This window comes from Ochotona curzoniae, unplaced genomic scaffold (genome assembly GCF_017591425.1).
Source record: "Ochotona curzoniae isolate NIBS_2020 unplaced genomic scaffold, NIBS_Ocur_1.0 contig_64, whole genome shotgun sequence".
In the NCBI taxonomy this organism is placed as follows: Eukaryota; Metazoa; Chordata; class Mammalia; order Lagomorpha; family Ochotonidae; genus Ochotona; species Ochotona curzoniae.
This window is the reverse complement of record NW_024466502.1, coordinates 42,354,852-42,382,320: the sequence shown is the minus strand read 5'-3', so window position 1 is coordinate 42,382,320 and position 27,469 is coordinate 42,354,852. Positions and strand designations below refer to the sequence as shown.

Here is a 27,469-nt window from a genome sequence, read left to right as displayed (position 1 = left end):
CACTTTGCATCAAGCCCTCCGCTTGTAGCCTAGGAAAACAGTAGAGGATGACCCTAAGCCCTGGGACCCTGCACCCACATGGGAGACCCAGAAGAAGATCCTGGCTCTTGGCTTCACATCAACTCAGCTCTGGCTGTTGTGGGCACTTGAGGAGTGAACCATCGGATGAAAGATCTTTCTCTCTGTCTCTCCTTTTCTCTGTAAATCTGACTTTCCAATAAAAAAAAATTAATTAATTAAAAGAAAAAAAAGAACCTGATGTATTATTCTTCCAGGAAGGAAAAGTTAGGCTTCCACCAAAGGTGTCTGCACACATGTTAGATGTCTAGTTTAGGGAATTTTTATGCTTTACTTAAATATACCTATGTAACAAATATTTTTTACTCTTAACACTGGAAAGCACTTACTTAGCATTCATTTTCATTTATATGCTGTACATTAAAGTATCAAATCTTGTTTTTTCACGTATGGTCCACCAGGGTGAGGGTCTGCACTACTTAGAACAAACATAGTGAAGAAGCACAGTGTAACAGGAGTATGTGAGCCTGAGCGCCGGGCAGCGAGCGGAGTAGCTGCACTCCTCACTGCTGTTCCTGGACTCCGTGGAGCTGTGAAAGTCATCACTGTTCTGCCCGTCGGTGCCGCCGCTGCTGCCTGTTCCAGCTTAAGTTCTCAGGACAGCTGGCCACCACGCAGTCCTCCCTGAAAGATTATTTTGTTGCCACCTTCATCCTATTTTAGACGCTGCAAATAGTTCCTTTCATTCTTCTGCAGAGGTTTTATTTTTCATCCTATTAATCATGTGAGTCTGAGTCCCTTCCAAATTGTATTTTTTTTCCCCGTGTTTCTTTTCCAGTTAGAAGTACAAAACTGATAGTGCCTCAGAGTAGTGCCCTAACCCTGAGTGTCACGGGAGGATGGTTTCACACTCGTGCTGAGTGTCAGAGTCCGCTAGATCGAACCTTAGTGTGTGTGTTTTCCAAAAGTGTAGTCCTTTGTTGTTCACTGGCTGTCAGATTCTTATCTCCTATGACCTTGATCTTTTCCTCTTACGTTTATTTATAGCTTGTGTGTTCATCATCTTTTATTTATGCAGTTTATTTTTCTTGGCTGGGTGTATTGCTTTGCACTGTCCTCATTGAAATTCATTGCCTTTTTTTCTGATTACTTCATCGCTTACTCTGTGATTTCCATTCCTGTCTTCTAATATAGTCAACCATAGATTTCATATTGACCGTGCCATCCAAGTCAGTAATTCAAATGTTAAAAAACAAGAGGTGTCCTTTAAACAATGACAGATAATAATATGTTGATGTTTCTCAGAATTGATTCCGTTGAAATGACTGTGAAGGTGGAGAGCTGTTGGTGTCCTCACCTTCAGTGTTTTTTCCACTGTCTAGTGTCTGTCCTCCCCATCGGAGTCGGAGCCTGCGTCTCCTCACTGCTGTGCCAAGAAACAAAGCAATCCATCTTGCCTGCTGCCGTCAGATTTAAGCACTGTCTTGTATCTATCTCTCTGTTGGTGACTGTGGCTCCCCTTCACCTGCTGAATTCAGTATAAGCTTTCTGGTCTGGAATTCCATACACATTTAGGCCTGTACCTCCCTTCCAGTCCGCATGACTGTGTTAGGTTCCATGCAGTTACCCCTGGATCCCTCACACTTCGGAAGCTAGAGTTCTTTGATTTTGTGTTTGCCCTACCTCAAGCACTGAAACATTTCCATCTGAATTCACACCACTTAAGGACAATTTCTTTCTGGATTCCTCCAGTTTGGTAAATCACTATCTCTCCGGTTTGTATACGGTTGTGGTATTTGTTTTATTCTGTGGTAGAGCCATTTGTACGGTTTTGGGATCTTTCCTCATGGGCTGCAATTTTAGCTCTTCCGTCTCTTGATAGCTTTGAGTATATCTAATGTGTATTTCCATAACCGGTTGTCTCAACTTGAATATTTTCCTAAAGAATATATGGACACATGCCAAAATATGAATTACATCAGTGTGAGTGCATGGTATGATCTACTTAAATTAGAGTGTAAGTTCCATATTTAGTTGTGGAGTGGTAGCACATTTGTCGACCGGCAGCTGACCTACACTTCAAGTGGCACTGTTACAGTCTGCTTGTTTCCCCTCTTAAAAACGTTTTAGAGCAATTAAAATGTATAATGATTTGCAAGATTGCAAATCGAAATTGCAGAATTGCTAAATGCAGTAGTAGCTTGGTTGCTTGCTTCAAGATATCCTCTCAAAGCTCTTTTACTATTTTTCAGAAACTACCCAACTTTAGCCAATATTGAAAGGAAAAAAAAGCTGAAACTTGAAAAGGAAAAGAGAGGAGCAGTATTGACAACAACACAGTATGGGTAAGTTCCCTCAAATTGCTTTCATTCTCAATGCTAACTCGGTATCATCGTCTTTTGCTAAGACTTTCAAAATGGTGTTAGGTGCAAGTCCTTTCAGTCTGGGTCTGGTCTCCCAGTGGACGAGCATCCTCACCATAAGCAGCCTATGTATAGCACACAGATGATGGGATCAGTTTATTTTCTGATACTGCCCTGAATCTTGCTTTATTTATGTATTGAAAGTTTAATTTTATATGAAAGTTGAGAAGACAGATGCAGAGAGATCTCCCATCCACTAGATCCCACTAGATCCTAATACCCCAGCGAGCCAGGGCTGGACCAGGCTGAAGCAAGGAGCCGAGAACTCAGTCTGAGTCTTCAACATGCATTACAAGAGACCCAGTGCTTGAACCTATGTGTGCCTCCTTTTGGGGAGTCCATAGCAGGAAGCTGGTTATGGAGGCAGAGTGGCCAGAACTTGAAACGGGCATTGTGATAAGGGGCACAGGCTCTGCTGTACCTCCTACATGTCCACCTGCGAACCTTGCTTTGTTATCCAAATGATAGGCTTCAGGGTTGTCTCGTTATAGGTCTATAACAAGCCTCATTCTTCAAGGATTTGTAGGTAACTGAAAACTATCCTATTTATTTTTTTAAAAACCAGTTTCCTGTGGAACCCAGTGTGGTGGCCCAGTGGCTGAATCCTCAACTTGATTGCGCTGCCATATGGGCACTGGTTTGCATCCTAGCTGCTCCACTTCCCATCCTGTCCCTGCTTGTGGTTTGAGAAAGTAGTGGAAAATGGCCCAAAGCCTTGGGACCCTACACCCATGTGGGAGACTTGAAAGAAGCCCTAATCGGCTCAGCTCTGGCTGTTGCAGCCACTTGGGGAGGGACCAGTGGATGGGTGATCTTTCTTTCTGTCTCTCCTTCTCTTTGTAAATCTGACTTTCCAATAAAAATTAGTAAGTTTTTTTTAAAAAAGTCAGTTTTCTGTGGTCGTTCAAGTTCCTAGCAATTTTTATTAAAGATTAATTGTATTATATTGGAAAGGCAGACTTAATAGAGGAGAGGCAGAGACCAAGATCTTCCATCTACTAGTGCACTTCCCAAGTGGCTGCAGAAGCCAGAGCTGAGCCAGTCCGAAGCCAGGAGCAAAAAGCTTCTTCGAAATCCTCCATGTGTATGCAGGGGCCCAAGCAGGGAGACAGTGAGAGTTCTTCCACTGCCCAGTTTTGTGCTCTCTACCCATATCCCCCCAACCACCAGGGCTGTGCCAGACTAAAGACAGGAGCTCAGGATTCAATCCAAGTCTCATATCGGTGGTAGCATCCAGATGCTTAGGTCAGCTTCGTCCCCCATTACAGGACGCTGCATTGGAAGCAGAGAAGCTAGGACTTACACCATACACTCTGAAATGGAATGTGGGTGTCACATGCAGTGATTTAAGTGCTGCACCAAATGCTTGCCCTGCATCTTCCTTTCTGAAAGATACCTTTGATGGATAGGGAACTTTTAAATTGTTTTTAAAAATTGTAGTAATTTAAAGATGGTGCTTCGTTGTGGCTTGCATTGTTTCCAGAAAGCATCTGCTGTCATCAATATCTTCTCATATATAAAACACGTTTTTTCCCTCTGGCCTCTTTTATCACTGGTTTTTAGCAGTTCGGTTAATGTGTCTTGGCTTACTTTTCCTCATATTTGCTTTACTTGGGGTTCACTGAGCTTATTGGATTATGAGTTTATAATTTTTATCAGATTTGGAAAAATTGTGACCATTGTCTCTTCAAATGTTTTATTTGTCTCCTCCCTGGTATTTTATTTTGCTATCATTACTATCAATTCAGGTTCTTTATTTTGGCTACAAGCAGACCTTTCTGGGAGTACCTTTTAATAAATAAAAGTTCTTAACTTTTGTGAGGTCTAAAATACCAAACTTTTAGTTTTATTTCTTAATGTAGACTTTATAAAACTTAATGCTAGTGTATTTGTGGGGCTTAGTGTGATATTGTAAAATAGATATGCATTGTGTAATGAGAAAATCAGGTAATTAGCATTTCTTGTACCTTAAACATTTCTCATTTCTTTGTGTTGGGAATCTTCTAATTCCTACCATTTTGTTTCCTTGTAAAATATAAATTGTAAATTCTAGTCACCCTGCTCTGCTGTTAAAACTTACCCTTCCTGGGGTCAGCATGGTGGCTTGACGGGATAGTCTTCTTTCTTGCAGTGCTAACATCCAATATGAACACCGGTTCTAGTCCCAGGTGCTCCACTTTCTTTCCAGTTCCCTGTTTGTGGCCCTGGAAGTCCGCAGAGGATGGCTCAGGTCCTTGGGTCTGTGTACCCACATGGGAGACTCAGAGGAGGCCCTGGGCTCCTGGTTTGGATTGTCTTTCCTAAGGCCATTGTGTCCAGTTGGGGAGTGAACCAGAGGATGCAAGAGCTTCTTTCTCTGTCTCCTGTTCTCTCTGTAAATCTGCCTTTCAAATTAAAAAAAAAAAGAACTTTTCCTTTGTAAGTGCTTAGTAGCAGATGTCTTGCCCCTTATTCCTATCCTCTGGTAGTTGCATTCTATTCTCTGCTTCTGCTAAGTCAGCTTCTTTAGTTTCCATGTAAGAGTGAGAATATTTGTTGTTTGTCATTTAATTAAGCATTATTTATTTGGCATTCATTTGCCCTGTGCAGAGTTGTTTGTTAGTTTTTTGATTAAATCAGTGCCTGTTTTACTGGGTGCTGCATTTTTCTTACTCCAGCAAGATGAAGGGGATGGCAAGACATTCACAGATGTCAAAGATCAGAAGTCCTGGCAGACATCACAGGTGGAAGAGTGACAATGCCCAGCAGCCAGTGACTGCAGCAGGCGGCCATGCGTGCGACTCGAAGCCTAAAGACCCACTCGAGACAAATATAGATCCTCTTGGTGTCTTGGCCAACAGTGATTCTGGTAAGTGCCACAAGAAGGAAAAGTGATGCTGAAATTGATTATTATTCATAACCTTGTGTCTGGAGAGCTTAATGGCAAATCGTTCAGTTTTATAGTTTTTTAGTAGGAGAATCTTGTCAAAAGCTTGTTTCAGAACATTTTTTTCTGAATGTAATGGGAGTCTGAGGGTGAGCAGGCAGACTGTGGAAGAAGGATTATATTTGTTGGACCATTTCCATAGTCTGATGCAGTCTTGGGAATGTTGATTGTTTTTGAATGTGTTGGTGCTGTAGATTTACAGTTGTCCAGTTATGTGCATGCACTTTCCCACACTATAATGCAAGGATGCTAGGAAGCCAGTATAACATATGGTACTGACATGTTTTCTTGTGTGTGATTCATCGTTTTTGTCTAATTGTTTTTCCTCACAACCTAGAATATATTTATGTACATTTACAGTTTGCAATGTACCCTTGAATTCCCTCTAAAATGTATTGGACAAGTTGGCTCTTACTAATAAGCTAAAACACTAAAGCGTCAACACGTTGCTGTCACATGCAGGTGTCACTGGGTCTAAGGTCCCCTTTCCTCCAACAGCACAGTGAAGCATTAGCGGATTGCTTGTGCCTCCTGTCTCACAAGGGTGCCTGAGCATGGCGAGTGAGTAGACTAAGGTTGTCCTGGGGATTTTACAGGTTTCTTCATCCTGGGTGACAGTAGTGTCCATGATCACGTGACAAGCAGTTAAACATATAGATGTCAAGAAATGGGGGTAACTAATTTGTTAATTGGATCTTAGATATGAGCTAAGTATTAAAATTTAGTAGGAATCATATTACGTTAATAGCATTTGTCATGTAATATACTTACTGTTCTTCCCATGCTTCATATACATTTCTTTTCCTCACAACAGTCTTTTCTGTGTTATTGCACTCTCTCTGTATTATTGTTCTCCTATTTTAGAAAAGAGGAACAAAGAGACTAAGCAATTTGCCTTAGCTTTATTGCTATTAGTGGTAGTTAGAATTTGAAATCAGGGGTCTCACTTCATTAGTACTACAGGTCCTCTAAATGTGAAGTCTGAATTTATTCAGCAAAATATTTTATTGAGAATAGGATAGTTTTGATATGAGGAAGAGTTTTAAAAATGCATCCTACCTTTACAGAGGGCAAGGCAAAGGTAGGTGATGTTTTGAACTAATGTGGAATTGACATGGGCCTTGATTTTTTTTTTTCTTTTTAAAAAAAATTTTAGAGTGGTTCAGCTGCTGGTGAAGACATCCAATCCCGTATTGGAATGCCTAGAAGAATTGTTGGCCCCACACCCGATTCTAGCACCCTCCTGAGGCTGGGAGAAAGCAGCCAATGGCTGCCACTTACATGGGGACCTGGGTTGAGTTTCCAGCTCCTGACTTCAGGTTGACCCACTGCTATTGCAGGAATCTGGGGGTGTGAACCAGTGAAACGGTACTTTGTCACTAGATTTCTTTACTGATGATATGCATTTTTTTATTTTCTCTTATTTCTGTTCTGCAGAACAACCAGATTTTTTACCCCTGTATCTACCTGTTTTCATTCGTCTTATGCTAATTAACCTTTCTGAACTTATCTTATTCTTTTTTTAAAAAAAGAAGAATCTATTTATTTTTATTGGAAAGGTATATTTACAGAGAGAGAGAGATATCTTCCATCTGCTGGTCCATTCCCCAAACGGAAACAATGCCCTAAACTGATCCAAAGCCAGGAGCCAGGAGATTCTTCCAAATCTCCCATGTGGGTGCAGGGTCCCAAGGCCTTGGGCCGTGTTTCACTGCTTTCCTAGCTCATAAGCAGGGTGCTGGATGAGAAGTGGAGCAGCTGGAACATGAACTGGTGCTTGCAGGTGGAGGATGTTTTCATGATGTCGGCCCCTTATTCTTTTTTTTTTTTTTTTTTTTAAGATTTATTTATTTTATTTATTTATTTATTTTTAAGATTTATTTATTTGACAAGGTCAAATATACAGAGAAGAGGAGAGACAGAAAGGAAGATCTTCCATCCAATGATTGACTCCCGAAGTGACCACAACAGCCAGTGCTGCACCAATCCGAAGCTAGGAGCCTGGAACTTCCTCCAGGTCTCCCACGGGGTGCAGGGTCCCAAGGCTTTGGGATATTTTGGCTGCTTTCCCAGGCCACAAGTAGGGAGCTAGATGGGAAGTGGAGCTGCTGGGATTAGAACTGGTGCCCATATGGGATCCTTGCACTTTCAAGGTGAGGACTTTAGCTGGTAGGCCATGCTGCCAGCCCCGCCCCCCCCCGCTTGTCTTATTCTTAAAAACAGTTTTTTTTGAATGTTTGTTGAGCATCCATGTACTGTTACAATCTCTAAGAATACAATATTAGATAGAGGAAAAAGTCTTTCTGTCCTATAGTTTCCATTCTAATTGGGAAGAATAGCAGCAGGCAAATACGCAATATGTTAGGTTGATATAGGTTTCATAAAGATGAATGTAGCTTAGTAAAAAGATAGAGGACTTAGGAGGGGTGTGAACTGTGTCAGTGAGATGTTTTTGATGTGCTGACATGAAGATATCAGAGTAAAGTGAGAGACTAATATCTTGGCAAAGAACAGCAAATGCATGCAGTTAAGGAACAGCCGGATTGGTGTGGAGCCACCCAGTAAAAAAGTAGTTAGGGACCAGTGTTGTGGTATAGCAAGTAAAGATGCTGCCTGTGTCACCAGTATCCTTTATGGATGCTATTTTGTGTCTTGGCTGCTTCACTTCCCTCTTAATGGCCTAGCAGAAGCAGCATAAGATTGCTCCAGATGAAACTCTTGGCTCATGACCTTGACCTGGCCCAGACCAGATCATTGTGGTCATCCGGGGAGTAAACCAGCGCCTGGAAGATCTCTGTCTCTCCTTTCTTACTGTCTAACTCTGACTTTCAAACAAATAACTAAATCTTTAGAAAGTGGTCAGATTTGATATAGACAGAGGACCAGATCGCGTTGACATTGTATCCTGGAGAAGGTTTGGGGGTTTTAATTAACGGTGAACAGAGTGATACCCTGTGATTTCTGTGTTTAGGTGAAGAATGGACCATAAGGAGGGGTAACCAGGGTTGTATCAGGGATGTCTTGTAAAAGCTTTTAGAATTGTCCAGGCAAAAAATGTTCTCTTGTGTTAGGGTTGTAGTAGAAGTACTGAGGAGTATGATTCTGGATCCATTTTCCAAATAGAGCTGACAGCATTTGTGGTTGATTGGATGTGGTATGTAAGTCATGTGCAACTGCTGTGTTTTTGGCCTAACCTTTAAGAGAGAAATGGCATTTTTCAGGATGGAGGGAGTACATATTCCATGTAGAAATCAAGTGTTTGTTTTTGGACATGCTATGTTTGAGATACCCACTTAACATTAAATAAGATGCTGACTGAGTTGTTAAGATTATTTTGGCATTTAGGGTAAATTGAAGATGGGAAATGGAATTTTGTGACTCACCAGTATGTAGTTAGTATTTTTTTGAGATTTGAGATAACATGACATCTTGGGAATGAGAGGCCTAAAGTAAAAGAGGTCTCAGACTATAATCTGAGAGGGATGAACCACTGCTTGCATGGTTCAAATCATAGCCGTTTTGTTTCCAATCTAGTGCTCTCATAATTTGCCTGGGAAGCAGCAGATTATGGCTAAATATTTAAATGCCTGACCCCCATGTGGGAGACCCAAGTGGTATCCCTAGCTTTAACATGACTCAGCTATTGCTGATGCAGGAGTGAACTTGGGAGAGTGAATCAGTTTGGAAAGTCTCTTCCTGCTCATCTTCGCCTCTGCCTCTTTTTCCCTTTCTCTTTCTGTCTCTGTCATTCTTATGGATGGATGGATGGATGGATGGATGGATTATGGATAGCTAGATATATTAAAAACACAAGAGCAACAACCTTGGGGGCACTCTGATTTTGGAACATGGTCAGAGAAGAGTTCAGTTGGGAGACTAGGGAAAGAGAGCCCAGGAAAATCTTCTGGAAGCCAGATGAAGAAGGTGCTTTGCAAAGAAGATAATTCTGTACTGTCAAGTACTGCTGCTGAGTTAAATAAGCAAGAAATTACTTCTAAGTTTAGAAGTACAATAGGTTAACTTGAAAGAAAAAATTTCACTGGCATTGGGCCAAAAGAACTGATAGGAATAGATTCTGGAGTGGGTCAGACAGCTGTAGAAAATTTGAGACCAAGATTAACTCCCCCCATGAATTATATTACCATCTAAGTGGTTGAGGTTTTGAGGGCCGGGTGCAATGGGTCAGTGGCTAATTCCTTGCATTGCGTGCACTAGGATCCCATTTGGGCCCCAGTTCGTATCCCAGATGCTCAGCTTCCCATCGCTCCCTGCTTGTGACCTGGGAAAGCAGCCAAAATATCCCAAAGCCTTGGGACCCTGCACCCCATGGGAGACCTGGAGGAAGCTCCTGGCTCCTGGCTTCAGATTGGCTCAGCTCTGGCCATTGTGGCCACTTGGGGAGTGAGCCAGTGGACAGAAGATCTTCCTCTCTGTCTCTCCTTCTCTGTGTAAACCTCACTTTCCAATAAAAATAAAATAACATTTTTTGAAAAGAGAATAAAAAATGGAACTGCAAGTGGGAGAAGACATTAATGGCATGGATATTCATTGTGAATACATTTTAGGGGTGGGCATTTAGCCTCTCAGTTAAGATGCTGGTTAAGCGGGCCAGTGCCTTGGTATAGGAGGCTGCGCCTCTGCCTGGTATCCTGAATGGGCTCTGGTTCATGTTCCAGCTGCTCCATTTTCCATCCAGCTTCTTGATTATGGCCTGGGAAAGCAGAGGAGGATGGCCCAAAGCTTTGGGATCCTGCACCCAAGTGGGAGACCCAGAAGAAGCTCTGGCTCCTGGCTTCAGATCGGGTTAGCTCTAGCCATTGTGGCCATTTGGGGAGTGAATCAACAAATGGAAGATCTTTCTCTCTTTGCTCCTCTCTCTCTGTCTCTCTTTATGTCTCTAACTCTTGCAAATAAAAAGGAATGAATGCTGAATCTGCCATTGTCCTTGCCTACAATATCAGGATACACTTAAATAGCAGAATGATGGACTTAATCGACTGAAGGACTGTACTATTGTAAAGATTTATTTTTTTTTTTTATTATTTTTTATTGGAAAGGCGGATATACAGAGAGGAGAGACAGAGAGGAAGATCTTCCATCCGATGATTCACTCCCCAAGTGAGCCGCAACGGGCCGATACTATGCCGATCCGAAGCCAGGAGCCTCTTCCGGGTCTCCCACGCGGGTGCAGGGTCCCAAAGCTTTGGGCCGTCCTCAACTGCTTTCCCAGGCCACAGGCAGGGAGCTGGAAGGGAAGCGGGGCTGCCGGGATTAGAACCGGCGCCCATATGGGATCCCGGGCGTGCAAGGCGAGGACTTAACCACTTGCGCCACCGCGCCGGGCCCGGACTGTACTATTGTAATGAATGGGGGAAATCAGGGGTGGTATTTGAAGAGCAGGGAAAGGGAAATTCCAGAGCGTATGGAACTATATCATGAAATAAATAAAATTAATTAATAATTTTAAAATGAATAAATCTTTTTAAAAATTTACAGTGCTGGTTAAGACATCTGTGTTCCAAATGAGAATGCCTGGATTTTATGCATGCCCCTGGCTTCTGGCTCTAGCTTCTTGTCCAGGTAGACCCTGGGAAGGAACAGAGGTGGGTCAAGTCATTGGTGCCTGACTCCTCAGCCTGGCCCAATCCCAGCTGTTGTAGACACTGCGTATCTGTAGGAAGCATTCTGGCTCATCATTTCAGGTTAATTTGATCCAATTTGGCCATGCTTTTAAAGAGCATAACATTCAACAGTTGATTTTTCTGTTTTGTCGCTTTGTTTGTGTGGGTCTTGGAATGAGATGCTATGATTTGGTCTTTGGCCATTCAAACACTGAGTGAGCAGTCTCCACACTGAAATTATGGCAGATTTCTGCTTCCTCCATTGTAAAATGCATATTTTTAATTCCCTCTTTTAATCCAGAAGAAACACTAACCATTTAGCCTAAAATTGAGAAGGAGTGATTTGAGAGGAGAGAGGCCCTAGGTAGTGTGGGCTGGTGGAGGAGGGTTTGACTTCATCGAGCAGAAGGTGCTAATTCAACCTTTGCATAGGCAGGTGCTCCCATTTCCTGTTGGCAGATTCTGGTTTCCCCTAGACTTGGTGAATGTTAACTATTCAGACTTGAAACTTTTCCTACTAGTTGTGGGTTGGTTGAGTTGGTTCACTGAATAGACAAGTTGCTTACTGTCTTCCACCAGGCTTTCTCTTTATTGGTTGTCCAGAATGAAGTTAATACGTGTTCAGAGCTGCCAAAAATAAGTCCAACAGGAGGTGTCCTGGGGCTACAACCAGGCTGGCTACGTTCTAATCAAACACTTTATCCCTGGCAGGCACTTCAGAACTTGTTAAATTCTAATGGTTAGCTTGTTTACTTACATTCTTAAAAGTTCTAAGTAATAAAAATAAGGTGGATTCATTTCAGCATTACCTTTTTGATTAAGCCTATACACTGATTTAAATATGTATGGGTCCTGAAAAGTAGACCCCCAAACAACAAAAGGGGTGCATATTTCTATATTTCATTTATTCCTAGATCTAATTTTTAAATTTAATGATCCTGAGCCAGTAAAGTTACATAAGTGTTTAACCTTCTCACTGCCTGTAATTTAATAACAAAGCTTGTGTAATCAAGTAGTTTAGAGATGGCACAGACTCCACAACCTGTGAAGCAAGGTAAGCATCTGTGTGAGTTACCTGGCTGTCTCCTGTGGATCATGTCTCCTGCTCATGAGGATCTAAATCAAGGGGAAAGTTTTCAGGTCCTCTGGAATTAGTTATTTGAAAAGGTAAAGGGTTGATCAGAAATTAGTTTCTTTTCAATAACAGATGAGCTTTGTCTGCGTTCTTTTCTCTGGTGGTAGATCCTTTAGGATACACTGTTTGAAAGTTCTTTCCCCTTCTCTCTCAGAGTCTGAAAAGGAGGAGAAACCACAGCAAACCGTCATACCCAAGGAAGTCACCCCAGCCTTATGCTCTCTCATGAGCAGCTATGGCAATCTGTCTGGATCGGAAAGTGAGCCAGAAGGTGAGTCCTGCTTTTGGCTGCTGCAGGGGGATATGCTTTGTTCTGTTGCTTTTTGTCTCTGGCATGTGTTATATGTTAATAGCATCCAGTATGCACTTTATTTCATCTCCAGATTGCTTTTTTGTTTGATGCAAAAGTAAACATGACAAAAGAAAGCTGGGGAAAGTGTTGCTACTCTGGGAGGAAAAGGTAGAAATAATTCAACGTAATGAAAGAATTTGAAGAACAGAAAATATATACAGAATTGTAGAAAATTCTAAAGGAAAGAGCACCATAAAAGTTAATTTCTTCTCTGCTTTCAGAAAGCCTTGTCATAACATTTTTTTAAAGATTTTTATTGGAAAGGTAGAATTACAGAAAGAAAAGACAAAGAGAAACATCTATCCTCTGACTCACCCCATAGGTGACTATAGTGGCCAGAACTGAGCCGATCTGAAACCAGGAGCCAGGAGCCTTCAGGTCGGCCACAGGGATACAGGATCCCAAGACTGCTTTCCCAGGCCACTAGCAGGGCGCTAGATGGGAAGTGGAGCAGCTGAGACACAAATTGGCACCCATGTAGGATTTTGGCACATGCAAAGAGAGGATTAACCAATTGAGGTGTTGTGCCAGGCCCATAACATGTTTTTCTAGTGTCTTTGGTAGGTGTAGAAGATCTACTTTATGATAAAGATGTTAAAATACTTAAATGTTTATAGGTCATTGCTCCTTATAAATCCCACCTACTTAGATTTCTCATTGGGAAAACACAGTGGCCCTGTTCTTGTGGTTATGGTGGCCTGCATGCTTCAAGGTGGAAGCATTGAAGTCTTTGCAGTCTTTCTAAGCAGTTAGTGATCCAGACTTTTAGCTTTATTTATTTGTTTATAAAATTATACTTCTTTTATTATTATTATTATCATTTTATGATTCAGTTCCATAGGCCCTGGGATTTCCCTTACTCCCTCCCCAAGTCCCTTACTGTCTCTCCAAGTCCCCTCACACTTCCTCCACTGCATTCCCCTATATCATTACTATAGTATAGTTCCTCATACACAGTCATATGTCCATCATTGTGGGTATGGACAATGGCAGAGAGTCCAGCATCCTATTGTCAAGATATAGTAAACAGTTGCATTGGGAGTCCATCTTTGATCTGGAAGTGGAGAAGCATACTGCATTGTATTTTCGCATCTGGATATGATAGTCTCCATTACAGTTACTATACATCCCCTCAAATGAAAAGTCACAAAGCAAAATAAACAACAGGTAGGAAAAATGAATTTAAAATGCCATGAAGTTAAATAACCTGCTACTGAATGACTAATGTGTCTCTGAAGAAATGAAAAAGAAATCAAGAACCTTCTTGAAGAAAATGATGCTCCTGTATGATCTATGAGTCAGTGAAGAATTTAATCAGAAGAAAGTGTTTTGAAGATATGAAACTAAAAAGAAAAATCAAAATCCATGAGATACAGTTTCTTTTGATCTTTGCTAGTGAAATAGATCTCCTGGAGGCAACAGTTAGATGGGTTTTGTTTTTTAATCCAGTCTAGTAATCTATGACATTGATTGATGAGTTTAAGCCTTTTACATTCAGGGTTAATATGAATGGGTGGTAATTTGGTCCTGTCATTTTAGCAATGGGTTGTTCATTGATTTAGTCTTCTAATGTTATTTTACTGAGATGTTCTTCACATTTGCCTTTGGTTTTGGTGGGTGCTAATCCTCTTTGTCAAGAAAACATCTTTATATTTGCAGGGCAGGTTTGGAAGAGGCATATTACTTTAACTTTACTGTGGAAGAATTTTATTTCATTTTCAAAAACAAAGGAAAGTTTTGCTGGATACATTATCCTGGACTGACAGTTTTTTCTTTTAGAATCTGGAATATATTGCTCCATTCTCTTCAGGCCTGGAGAGTTTCCTATGAGAGGTCTCATGTGAATTTAATTGGCATTCTTTTATATGTCAATTGATGTTTTTTCACGTACACATTTAAGGATCTTTTCCTTATGTTCAATTGAGGAGAGCTTGATGATCATGTGAGGTGGTAAAGATCACTTTTGTTCGACCCAGTTGGGAGTTCTGTGTCCCTTCTGGATATTGTTTCCCAATTCTTTATCTAGATTAGGGAAATTCTCCCTTATTATTACACTAAATACATTTTTAAAACCAGCTTCTCTTTCTGCACCTTCTGGGATTCCCATAACTCTTATATTTGGCCTTTTAATAGTGTCTTGCAATTCTTGAGTACTTTTTTTTAGCTTGACCCAGCTCTGCTTCCAGCTTTCTGATTGTTTCCCTCTGGTGACAGGAAATATCTTCCAATTCTGAGATTCTTTCTTTTCAGCCTTCTTCATTTTATTTTGGAGACTCACCACTCTACTCTTAATTTGCTCCACTGTATTCTTCATTTCTGATAGATCAGCTTTCATTCGATTCATTTCCAGGGTGTTTTCAGCCCCAACTTCCACTGGAACCAATGGGTGTTGCAGTACAACCTGATTCTGCCCAGCACATACTCGGCCCACACATAAACAAGTGGGAGCTGCAGCCTAATTGGAGCGACCCACAGTAATCCCCAACAAGCAAGCCCCTTACCCTGGTTTGCCAGTATGTGTAGCAGTAGTCCAGTCTGTCCCACACCGCATTCGGCTCTCATACATGTCCATGGGTATGAAAGCTTTGTTTCCTCTAACCAGTTCCACTATGCAGCCCACACAGATGCTGTTGGGTGTCTGTCTGGCCAACCCAGCCCCTGTCCTAGTTTTCGTGTCCTCCCGTGGAAGTAGTAACCCAAGAGGGGGGAACCCACTATTTCCCTCCCAGGCCTCTCCCACTCCCAGATTATGCATTCTCTAGGTGGTTCTGTGATCTGACTTGACAGAATTAGACCCCAGTGCCAGTTTCTGCCAGCTGATGCTGTGGCTAAGCCCAAACTACCCTCACCCACTCTAATTTTGTTTAAAATTCCAGTTGGAATAATCAGTCTAGCCTGGCTTTTCCCTGATCTAGTCCACATAAGGCGCACAGGTGTTGTAGCCCTGCTTAGTCTGGTCTGCCCCCATCCCAGATCACACTCTTCAGTGGGAGTAGCTGTCCAGCAAGGGGACCCCCTATATTCCTCCTGCTGGCTCTGCCTCCTTCCTTCCTGGTTCTCACGCATGCTGGTTGGGCACTGCGGTCACATCCAGAACAGGCAACCTCACCTTGGCATTCCGTATTGTGCACTAGTTTTTGTTACGACTGAACCCGACTCAACCCACACTATTCTGGTGCTTGGATTTGCCAGTGGATGACGTAAACCGATTCAGCCTGGTCTTCCCCGGACCCATGCCTAATGTATGCCAGTGGGTAACTTTCCATGGCCTATTCTGGGCTGTTTCCTATTATGTTTCTTGCGCTTACCTGCGGGTCTGTGTCCTGCCAGAGGAGTTGCCCAGGCTCCTCCATCAGATGCTTTTTGTGCATACCAGTGGGTCCATGAGCCAGCCCTACTCAGTTCACCTCCTGTCCTAGCAGGAACAGTGGCTTTTCCCAACTGGCCTTCAACCCAAACTGGTCCTTGCTGTTGGATATTTCAGCCCAGCAATGGCTCATCCATACCCACATATGGCTCACACATGGCTCAGTAGGAGTTGAGACCTTTAGTCCCTCCCACATCTACCCTGGTCCTCCAGGACACCAGAGGGTGTTTGAGTCTGGCTCATTGCATCCAATCCCAGTCTACACTTGTGGCAAAGGAGACTACAACTGTTTCCTGATCATCATGCAGCCCTCATTCCAGCCCATGCGCCCCTTGGTGGGAGCCTCAACCCAGCTAGGGTTGTCCCCTTAGCTCCCCAACTGGGCCTGTTCCCAGCCATAGATCACATGCATGCCAATGGTTGCTCTGACTCAACTTGGCTCAGCCCCTCACCTGTCCCGACCTCTGCCTTAGACACTGTGGGTTAGTGTTCTGCCTCACGCAGACCAGTAGGTCCAAGAGCCTAGCTCGGCATGACCTGTGTTCCATCCTGGTCTCTAGTTTCGCTTGTGGGCTAAGGTTTACTCAATCCTTCCCGGTCCACCCTGTTCCATTACCAACTGACACATTAGCCAGCTGTTGGAGCTACTTTGCCTAGTTTGTCCAACCCTCAGGTCTGGACCACATGTTCACCAGGGGGAGCTATGACTTGCCAAGAGAGTTTCCCAAGTTCCTCCACTTAATCCACTTCCAAACCCAGTTCTCATACATTGAGATTTATTTATTTATTTGAAATAGTAGAGTGGGAGAGAGACCCAAGATCTTCTATGCTGGTTCATCCCCCAGATGGCCACTATGCCTGGTCCTGGGTCAGGCAATGCCAGAACCTAGAGCTTCATATGGTTCTCTCACATGAGTTATAGGACCACAACCACTTAGGTCATATTCTGCATTTTTCAGACTGTTAATCCAGGGAGGTGGACCACAAGTGGAGCAGACAGTGGCTTAACCATGAGAGAATTCCTGTGCATCTCTCTTGGGAAATGCATCAAAGTGTCCTTGTATCTAAAAGCATATAAAATGAGGTTCCAGCACAGCGTCTAGTGGCCAGAGTCCTTGCTTTGCATATGCCGGAATCCCATAAGGGCGCCAGTTCTAATCCTGGTCTTACTCCCCACATCCAGCTCCATGCTTGTGCCTGGGAAAGCAGTCAAGGAAGGCACAAAGCCTTGGGACCCTGCACCCATATGGGAGATCCAGAATAGGCTCTGGGCTCCTGACTTTGGTTGGCACAGCTCCAGCTGTTGTGGCTGCTTGGGGAATGAATCATCAGACAGAAGATCTTTCTGTCTCTCCCTCTTCGCTGTATATCTGACTTTACAATAAAAATTAAATAAATTTTTTTTTAATATATAAAATGAAGAGGCAGTGTGAGTTTGATTGGATGAAGGTGGTGGCACTCCTGCTCATGACTGCAGTAGGAAGATGTAAAGAAGAGTGTGGCTTAATGGGAAAGATGATGTTTTTAACATGGGAGTTTTTGCTCTGGTCGCTCATTAGAAGTTACTGGCATTTTGAAATCTAGACTTTTTGGACTTTATCAAAGTACCACTTAACCACAAATCGTCTCATTTTTTTCTTTTTTTTAATTTTAAGAAAAACAGTATTTATTTCTTACTCATGTTTCTAGTGCCTTGATATAAAGATGAAGTTATTCTTTAAACACAGATTATGTTTCTCGCTTACTGGTTTGTTTACGATAATTGATAACAAAACTAGTAACAGATTACTGAATTCCATAAAAACAAGGTAGACTAATGCTTTCTTCTCCCTTTCTGAAGATAAAATATTTAATTCTTTGATCTTCATGTCTTCATTTTGAGACTGTCACCGTTTCCAATGGCAAGGAAGAAAGGAAACTTGGCAAGGAACTTTGAGACCTTAAACCTGTATTTCAAAGAACTTTGAGGTAGAGAAAATAACTTTACCAGGCTAGAAATGACAGAGCTGATGGCAAATATGTGATGGGAATTCAAGGGGAAAAGAAGCAGCTCTGATGACTTTCACATCATGGTCTTCCTTGGTGTGGCATTAGCTCTCTCCCTAGGCAGTAAGGCGTAACCTTTCCCTTTAAAGGCAACACAAGAGAAACTTGTTTGATAAAATATGTGTTCAGTTTTATACATATGTTTAAAATGCCCTGCAGTGGGCAAGATTGAGAATAAGATAAAGAAAATTGAGGCAGTGATTTGATCTAGTGGTTAAGCCTCATTAGAACACCCACACACTACACTGAATTAACAGGGTTCAACTTCTGGCTCTGGAATTTATAACATTTCCTTTTATTAATGTAATTAAATTCAAATGAAATTTAAGCAAATAGGTCTTCACAATTCAGTTCCATTTCAAGAAGTAATGTAGAAGTATATAGAGGATCATGAAACATAAATTCTGTTTTTCTGGAAAGAGTTTTAACCTAGGAAAGAGTCCCTCAAGCAAAACTGAAGCAAAGGAAGAGAATATTCTCAGATCTGGGGTTGTCAGAATCACATTAAATAGAGATAAGAGAAAAATTTAGGGCGCCATTTGGTGCCAGGCTTTGCTTGCTGGCCACCCGGCAGGGGAGCTCTGGGATTTTGGTGGTTTGAATTGCTGCTTATGTGGCTCCACGTTGAACCCGATGTGTTTCTGTGAGGTGAATACATCCTACAGTTTCCTAATGACAGTTCCTCTTCCTTTAAAGAATGCGTTACCACTTAGCAATGCTGACCACCAAATACCAGTTCCTGCTAAAGCTTTGGCACGGGTCTTGTCCAGTAGACACACTAACTGGATTAAGGCTACTGCTAAGGAGCACGTGGGCTGCAATGGGGGCTGCGTTCTGATCAGGTAACAGTGAAATGTCCACACTTGGCACAAGTGTGGACAGGGACTGGACGCACCAGGCTGGACCAGACCCCAGCACTGTCTGTTGCTCCTGGAGGACCAGGATAGAAGTGGGATGGATTAGGCTAGGTCGCAACCCCTACTGAACCATGTGTAAGCCGTATGTGGGAATGGACTAGACGAGCCATGGCTGGGCTGAAATATCCAACAACAAGAACCAGCTTGGGTCAAAAACTAGCCAGGAACTGGGCTAGGGCTGGCTCATGGACCCACTGGCATGCGCAAAATCCGGCACTGGGAGAGGTTCTGATGGAGGAGCCTGGGCAACTCCTCTGGCAGGACACAGACCCCACTGGTAAGCGCAAGAAGCATGAATGGAAACAGCCCAGAGCAGGCCACAAGAAGTTTCCCACCGGCATACATTAGGCATGGATTGGGGGCAGACCAGGCTAATCAGTTATCATCTTCACTAGCAAATCCGAGCACCGGAACAGAGTAAGGGTCAAGCCAGGTTTGGTTGCGATAAAAACCAGTCCACACTACAGAATGCCAGGGTGAGGTTGACTGTGCCGGATGTGACTGCAGTGCCCATCCAGCACACGTGAGAAACAGGAAGGGAGGAGGCAGAGCCAGCAGGGGAATAAGGGGTGGTTCCCCTGCTGGACAGCTACTCCCACTGGAGAGCATGAACTGGGATGGGGGCAGACCAGACTAAGCAGGGCTACAACACCTGTGCGCCTCATGTGGACTAGACCAGGGCAAAGCCAGGATGGGTTGATTGTTCCTATGGGTGCAACCTACAATTAGAATGGAAGAGGGCTGTTTGGGCATAGCCGTAGCATCAGCTGGCAGAAACTGGCACTGGGGTCTAATCCTGTCAAGTTAAACTGCAGAACCACCTGGAAAGTGTACAATCCGGGAGTGAGAGACCTGGGAGGGAAATAGTGGGTTCCCCCCTCTTGGGTTACCACTGCCACGAGGGCACGAGAACTAGGACGAGGGCTGGGGTAGCTAGACAGAGAGGCACTCAACCACACCCGTGAAGGCTTGACTGTTGAGCTGGTTAGATGGATCCAAGCTTCAATGCCATTTGCCATGTACGAGAACCAGGGGGGATGTGGGTCAAATTGGACTGGTCTGCCACACATATTGGCAAACCAGGGTAGGGGGTTGGCCTGGTGGGGGTTATTGTGGGCCACTCTCATCAGGATGCAGCTCCCACTGGTTTAGGTGAAGACCAAGTATGTGCTGTGCAGAACCAGGCTGGACTGCAACACCCATTGGTTCCAGTAGAAGGTGGGGCTGAAAACGGAACCAACCCAGCAATTGAAACTACCAGCTGACCGGGTGATGGACTGTGCTGGGCCCTGTGCTTGCTGGTGCATACAAGTATTTGGCCTGGGAACACCTCAGACGAAGTTTCTTTGGTGATCTCCCCAATTGAAATGCCAGACTCAGAACCCTAACCATGAAGGGACAGAAGATGGAACAAGTTATTCAACCACCTCAGCAACAAAATACTGGGCAAATAGAGACGCTATGATGGACAATGTCAATTAATGGATTTTTTAAAAACCTCATCGTGTTTGGAGAGGCAAGATTGGCAGCAATTTCAAAACTGGTGACCTATTGAAACCACTTGAACGAGTATCTCGGAGTATGCCCCACATGCGGGACTTGGGGTGGGTGGGAAACCAGGTGGGGCTTCTCCCTCAATATCCCCCTCTACCTCAGATTTATGAAGGAAACAATATGGAAACAATAATCTAACCCACTTTCCTGTAGCCCTTGACCCTTTGCCCAAATTAACCATGCAACGATTGTTAAAATAAAAAAAAATATATATATATATATGGACTTTTCAGATGTCAAATTAACCTGTATTCCTGGGGTAAAATCTGCTTGATCATGATCTCTTATCTTTCTAAAAACATTTTAAAATTTGATTGAAAAGGACCCAATGTGATAGCCTAGTGGCTAACATACTTGCCTTGCATCCGCTGGAATCCCATATGTTCACCAGTTCATGTTGGGTCTGTTCCACCTCCCATCCAGCTTCCTGCACCCTTGTGGGAGACCTGGAGGAGGTTCCTGGCTCCTGGCTTTGAATTAGCTTATCTCTGGCTGTTGCAGCAACTTGTGGAGTGGACCAGCAGATGGATGATCTTTCTGTATCTCCTTCTCTCTGTATAGAGCTGCCTTTCCAATAAAAAGAAATAAATCTTTTTTAAAAAATGTTAACTGAAAGACAAAATGACAGGTTTGGGGCAGAGAAGAAGTGGAAGAAAGGGACAGTGCCAAAACCAGGAACCAGAAGCTACATCTGAGTCTTCCAGTGTGGGTGACAGGTAGTTGAGCCATCACTCACTACCTCAGTGTGTTAGCAGAAGCTGGATGGGAAGCAGAGCTCCACCCCAGGCCCTCCAGCGTGGTGTGCAAGAGTCCCAAGTGATGATGCAGTTGCTGTGCCACAACCCCAGACTATTAACACATTAGTACACTGACTGACTTGATTTGGCAGTGTTTTATTAAGGATATTTGCATCCATATTTTTGAAGGATGCTGGTTGTATTGCAAAACATTACCTCTGCACAAGCAATGTAGATTTGAAAAAAAAAAAAAGGATTTATTTCTTTTTATTGGAAAGTTAGACATATACAGATAGGAGGAGAGACAGAGAGGAAAATCTTCCGTCCAGTGATTCACTCCTCAAGTGGCCTCAATGGTCGGAGCTGAGCCAATCCAAAGCCGCAACGGCTGAGCCTATCCAGAGCCAGGAGCCTCTTCTGGGTCTCCCACACGGGTGCAGGGTCCCAAGGCTTTGGGCCGTCCTTGATTGCTTTCCCAGGAGACAAGCAGGGAGCTGGATGGGAAGCGGGGCTGCTGGGATTAGGACTGGCGCCCATATGGGATCCCAGTGTGCAAAGTGAGGACCTGAGCTGCTAGACTACCACACCTTCATTTTCTAACTATCCTTCAGTTACCAAGAGTAGAGTATTCAAGTCTCCAACTACAGTGAGAAATTTGTCCATTCCCCTTCTAGACCCATCGATTTTGGCTGCTTATATGTTGAAAATTTGTTATTGAATCTTACTGTTTTTGTGTTCTTGATGAATTGACTTCTTTAGCATTAGTACCCTTAGGTCAGCTTTTTTCTAAAGGTTTAGTACTTTTTATATATTTGAAAGGCAGAAAAACAAATAGAAAAGACAGTGAATCTTTTATCTGCTAGTTCACTCCGCAAAGACCACAGTGGCTGGGGCCAGGCTGAAGGCAGGAGCTTTTTCTGGAGTTATTTTCTCTTCCTTCCTTCCTTCCTTCCTTCCTTCCTTCCTTCCTTCCTTCCTTCCTTCCTTCCTTCCTTCCTTCCTTCCTTCCTTCCTTCCTTCCTTCCTTCACTTCTTTTTCTTTCTTTCCTTTTCTTTTTTTCTTTTCTTTCTTTATTTCTCTTTCTTTCTCTTTTTCTTTCTCTTTCTTTCCCTTCCCTTCCCCTTCTTCTCTTCTCTTCTCTTCTCTTCTCTTCTCTTCTCTTCTCTTCTCTTCTCTTCTCTTCTCTTCTCTTCTCTTCTCTTCTCTTCTCTTCTCTTCTCTTCTCTTCTCTTCTCCTGTGAGTGAGGGGCCCCCCCACACAGGCCCTCTTGTACCTCACATTAGCAGGGAGCTGGGTTGGAAGTGGGGCAGTAAAAATTCGAGTTGTGGCCCGTATAAGATGCCAACGTTTCAGGCAGACTTCACCTGTTGCAGCACAATGCTGGGCTGTGTCAGCACTGCTGCACTGGACCTGTGTTCCTTTTTACCCCTGGTTGATGCTCCGAATGCTGAAGCCTTTTCTGTCTGTTAGTGATGTAACCGTTCCAGTTAGCTTATGATGGGTGTGTGCACAATATTCTTTTGTTGGTCAGCCCATAACTTTACACAGGTGATTTCTTTGCACATTTCCTTGGTAACAGGTTTACTCTCAGTCCAACCCTTGTAAAGACTACTTGCCTGTAGACATTATGGAGTTGGGTCTTGTTCTTTTTCCAGTCTTGTCACCTCTACCTTTAAAGTGTGATATTAAGAACACTTGCACATATTGTACTGATTGTTGTGGCTTATTTCATCTGCCTTAGCTGTTCTTGCTCTGTTTTTCTTTTCCTACCTTCTTTTAGATTAACTTTGTTTAGGAGGCAGTGCAAATATTGATTTATTAGCTATAAATCCCCCTTTTTGCTTTCATGAGTTTGTCTAAAGGAATGCAACGTTTAACTTACCACAGTGTGCTTTCAAATGATAACACTTTATAGGTAAATTAAAAATTGTAAGGCAGTATGCTTCCTCCTTCCTTTCTTCCTTTATGTGGTTTTAGATTTATCTCCTGAGGCGCTAACGTACATACACTTATTATTGCTTTAAATAGTCAGCTGTCTTAAATTCATATGAGTAAAAAAGTGTGTGGTGTTTGTCCACGCATTTACTACTTCCGGCATCCGTCATTCCTTTGTGTAGGTCCAAGTTTCCATCTGGTGTTATTTCCTTCACAGGGAGCTCTTTGTGGTAGTCTCCTCCACTCTTGGCATGTGTGGCTCCCTATTTGAAAAATATTGCAATACACTGTAAATGCCTTGCAAAATATCTCATGGTTTTAAGCAATTAAGTGGACAATATTTTAGCTTGTGGGAGATTATTATGGCTGTTTTGATCACTTTCAAAATTTCTACCTTTTTTTTTTTCAATTTGTTTTTTATTTATGTGTTTTTCATCACACTTAGAAACTCCCATCAAGACCGAAACAGACATGCTGGCAGAAAACCAGGTTCTTCCTAGCAGTACTCCTCAGAGTCCAAGGCAAGATGCTAAAGCAACTGTCAGAAGTCCCTCAGCAGCCAAGTGGGAGAACCAAAAGAAAAGTTTTACAAAGACGAATTCTAACAGGAAAAAAAATTATAATTTTCACTCATTATTTGAACCAAGAACACACCATCCATATCTCCTGGAAATGGTAGGTGACTTTTCTTTACACTGCAGTCCTTGTGTCTCATAAAAATAGAGCCACTTCGCCTTTCTTGATCAGCATGTGTTTTCTGATTACTGGAAACATATGGTCCTAGAAGACTTGTCTATTTATCTTAATTCCAAAGCTACATTTGGCATATAGCTGGTGTTTAGTAAATGTGGAATAATTTCCATTTTAAAAACTGCTTAAAATAAAATGAATTCAGGCTTAAATGGTTATCAAGGAATTATGTATTGATTTACTGTAGTTTTAGCATTGTCAGTGATAGCATTCAGTGGTAGGCTACGAGAGAGAAAGGGTTTTTTTTTTTTATGTAGGTATCTACTGAAAGTGATAAGGTACCAGAAGCAAAAAAAAAACCCCAAGGTTTCTTGACAATCCCTACTTCCTGTCTTTATTGATTGTCTCCATTTTTTCTCTTTTTGTATCTTTATTTTTCTTTTGAGTATTTCTGGGTTTATTCTCAGCATTATGTGCCTAAGAATGTAATGTATTTCTTCAGATTGTAAGGAGGAAGCAGTGCATATTTTGATTCTAGGAAATGGACATGAAGCTGTTCAAAGAACAAAGACTTTCACATCTAGCAGTAATAGAAACATCCTGTATACTTCACATATTTCAGAATTACCAAACTATTGGCAGTCTGTAGAAAGTATTTACATTGATTTTTGGCAGATAGCGTACCACTGCTTAGTTATGTATTTACTCTGAATACCAGGAAATTTTAGTTAGTTTTTTTTTTTAAGTTAGAATAAGCACAAAAATGAAATCATATAAAAATCAGAATTTTGGAGTTTTTACTGCAGTTTCATTGTTACTTTTAAAAGCTCTGCTTACCAGTTTCCGGACTGTTTATTGATTTGAGCTTGGGAGAGGAGATCTTCTTTGACATAATTTTCAGATTAAGGAATCACCTCAGAATGAACATTTTTTTCTGTTTAACAAGCTAGTCTTTGTGTGAGAAAATGGTCTTGGAAAGTAATTGCTAAATGTGTTTTTCTGTTTCTTGCTGTACCATGTTCTTTATGGGAAGACACACTTAATCTTTACACTGTTTCCTGTATGTTTTGATTGTGCCAGCTAATCTTTTTTTTTTTTTTTTTTTTAAGCTTCTTGCTCCAGACATTCGACATGAAAGAAATGTGATCTTGCAGTGTGTTCGGTATATCATCAAAAACAACTTCTTTGGACTTGATAATAATTCTGATAAAACTCAAGATGTGTGATGTTTCCACACAGATAAATGAAGCGTGTAAAATGGCATCAACCTTAAGTTAGTGGGAACAAACCAAAAACCCCTTCTTCCCCAAAACTGGATTAGGAATTAAATTGTAAACCCAGAAGACATTATGTTGGATTTTCAGGTATTTCCTTTGTGTCTATGCAAATAAATGTACAGCTGATTTTTTAACTATTGTGTCAGTACTGTCGAGATTGTACATATAAGATTTAGTGAGTGAATTTTTGATACTGCTCTAAGGTAGAGAAAATTGCTGATGGGCCAGTTTAAAAACTTTTTTTCAAAGGTTTATTTTTTTGTTTGAAAGGCAGAGCAGAGGAGACTGAGATGTTTCATCTTGTGTTTACTCCCCAAATGGCTGCGACAGCCTGAAGCCAGGAGCCAGTAGCCTCATCTGGGTCCCCCATGTGGGTACAGAAACCCAAGCATTTGGTCCATCATCTGATGCTTTTCTAGATACATTAGCAGGGAGCTCGATGGGAAGTAGAGTCGCCAGTACTTATAGGATGCTGGTATGTCAGCCTTGCCAGTTAAGAATTGAACTTACTGGCTTACTGTTACCTCTTATAAAATGTTCAGTATAGCTAAGTAAACTGAGGTGGAGAGTACAGCTTTTTTTCTTTTTTTTAAAGTTGTGTTTATTCTTATTTCTTTAAAAGGAAAAGACACACACACGTTCAGGGATCTTTGATCCATTGGTTCACTCCCTACAGCAACCAGGGCTGGGCCAGGGTAACTGCAGAAGCCCAGCACTCCACCCAGATAACCCACACAGCATCACAAGAGAAGGCAGAACTCACCCAGGCCTGCCTGTACGGGGTGCCAGCTTCTTAGGGGGCATCTCAAACCCTGCCCAACAGCTCCTGTCCTAGCCTTTTTATTTGTAGGACAGAAGAGGAAGTGTTTTTGACTGTAGTAAAGGAAAATACGTTCAAAATAAACCAGGTCAAATGTTCCTGTTTCTTTGGACAGATGCACTGAAACTCACCTATTAGTAGCACTCACATAACTTGCTGAGTGTTTGAAATACTAATATAAATATGATGTTCGTGTCTAGATTTAGTTTGGTGTGGCTTCTGTCTATGTAGACTTAATTGAGGTGCTTCTTTTTGATACGGTTCAGAATGGGGCCTTTTCCCCATGAGAAGTATGTCAGGGTAGTACTTGATGAGATTCAACTCATTTCTTAAAACACTCAGTGGTTTCTGAGGTAATCAGAATGAATTAATCTGTTTTAAGCCAATTGATTCTATGAAAGTAGTAATAGAACCTTTAAAAATTTAGATCATCAAAGTTACTGGAAATTTTGTCTCCTATAAATGTAGATTTTTATTTCATGTCCTGGTCTGTCAGCTAGTTATAGGTATTGCTCTGTCCTTTTGACACAGAGATAATGGACTAGGTTTAAAAGTAGTCTGATGGGGCTAGCATGGTGGTATAAACGGCTAACCCTGTGCCTGCAAGCACTGGCATTCCGTGTGGATGCCAGTTCATGTCCTAATTACTCCACTTCCAATCCAGCTTTCTGCTTATGGCATGGGAAGGCAACATAGGATGGCCCAAGGCCTTTGGGCCCTGCACTCATGTGGAAGGGCCAGAAGAAGCTCCTAGCTCCCAGCTTCAGATCTGCTCAGCTCTGGCCATTGCAGCCATATGGGGAGTAAAACAGCAGGTGGAAGATTTCTCTCTGTCTCTCCTTTTGTCTCTGTAAAAATCAAATAAAAATAAGTGAATCTTTAAAAATAAAGATATAAAAATCAGTGTCTTGTATAGTTGAAAAATGGATTTCGTTTCACATGTGGTTGTTGAAGTCCATAAATCTCATTGATAAGAAAAAAGGTGAGTGAGAAAGACTGCTCACTGCTCTGTGATGCTGGAAAGCCCCGCTCCAGGGTCCTGGAAGGACTGGCAGATGATTACACGGAGATGTCTCAGACAGGAGGTAAGGTTCACACCTTGTCCTTGCTTTCTCAGCCTTGTCACCATCATATCTTTATTCTATTTACCCTACTCCACTATTCAGTTAGAAATTTACGCCACTGTGAGTAGCTTACTTGAGCCTGTATTGTAGGTGTAAAAATGGAAAAGGTCTTGCCTGGCTACAAGAAGCTTTTTTTTTCTTCCCACCCTGCCCTGCACCAGAAGAAGCTTTTAATTTTTACTTTTTCAATACTATGATTCCTAGCCCAATTCATCTCTCATCAAGATAAAGTAAGTGTGTTTGAAGTTTACAGGTGGTAAACTATAGCTGTAGGGCATGCATAGTCAGGATTTGTAAATGAGTTTTAGGGGGTGGATTTAGCTGTTGATTGCTCAAGCCTTCTACATTCCTGTCTTCTTGTCTATTTAATCATCTGATTTCTGAGATTGACAGCACTGTAATGGCATCGTGCTTTATATGCTAACTGTGAAATACCCTCCTTTGTCTTCAGGTTCTTCAGAACTTCTACTTTTCACAACTAAAAGCTTTTTGACCATTCAATTTGAATCTCTGGGAATCTGTTTA

The 27,469-nt window shown here is 42.3% G+C and overlaps 1 protein-coding gene across 1 annotated transcript in view; it reads left to right on the top strand.

Annotated features, from left to right (window-relative positions):
- NUFIP1 (nuclear FMR1 interacting protein 1) overlaps window positions 1-25,134 on the top strand; it is a 39,320-nt gene extending 14,186 nt beyond the window's left edge. The window contains exons 6-10 of the mRNA XM_040991370.1: window positions 2,271-2,363; window positions 5,099-5,289; window positions 12,278-12,394; window positions 23,479-23,708; window positions 24,833-25,134. Coding sequence (XP_040847304.1) covers window positions 2,271-2,363; window positions 5,099-5,289; window positions 12,278-12,394; window positions 23,479-23,708; window positions 24,833-24,949 — 748 coding nt within the window. The 3' untranslated portion in view covers window positions 24,950-25,134. The remainder of the gene's footprint in view (window positions 1-2,270; window positions 2,364-5,098; window positions 5,290-12,277; window positions 12,395-23,478; window positions 23,709-24,832) is intronic.
- Window positions 25,135-27,469: the final 2,335 nt, after the last annotated feature.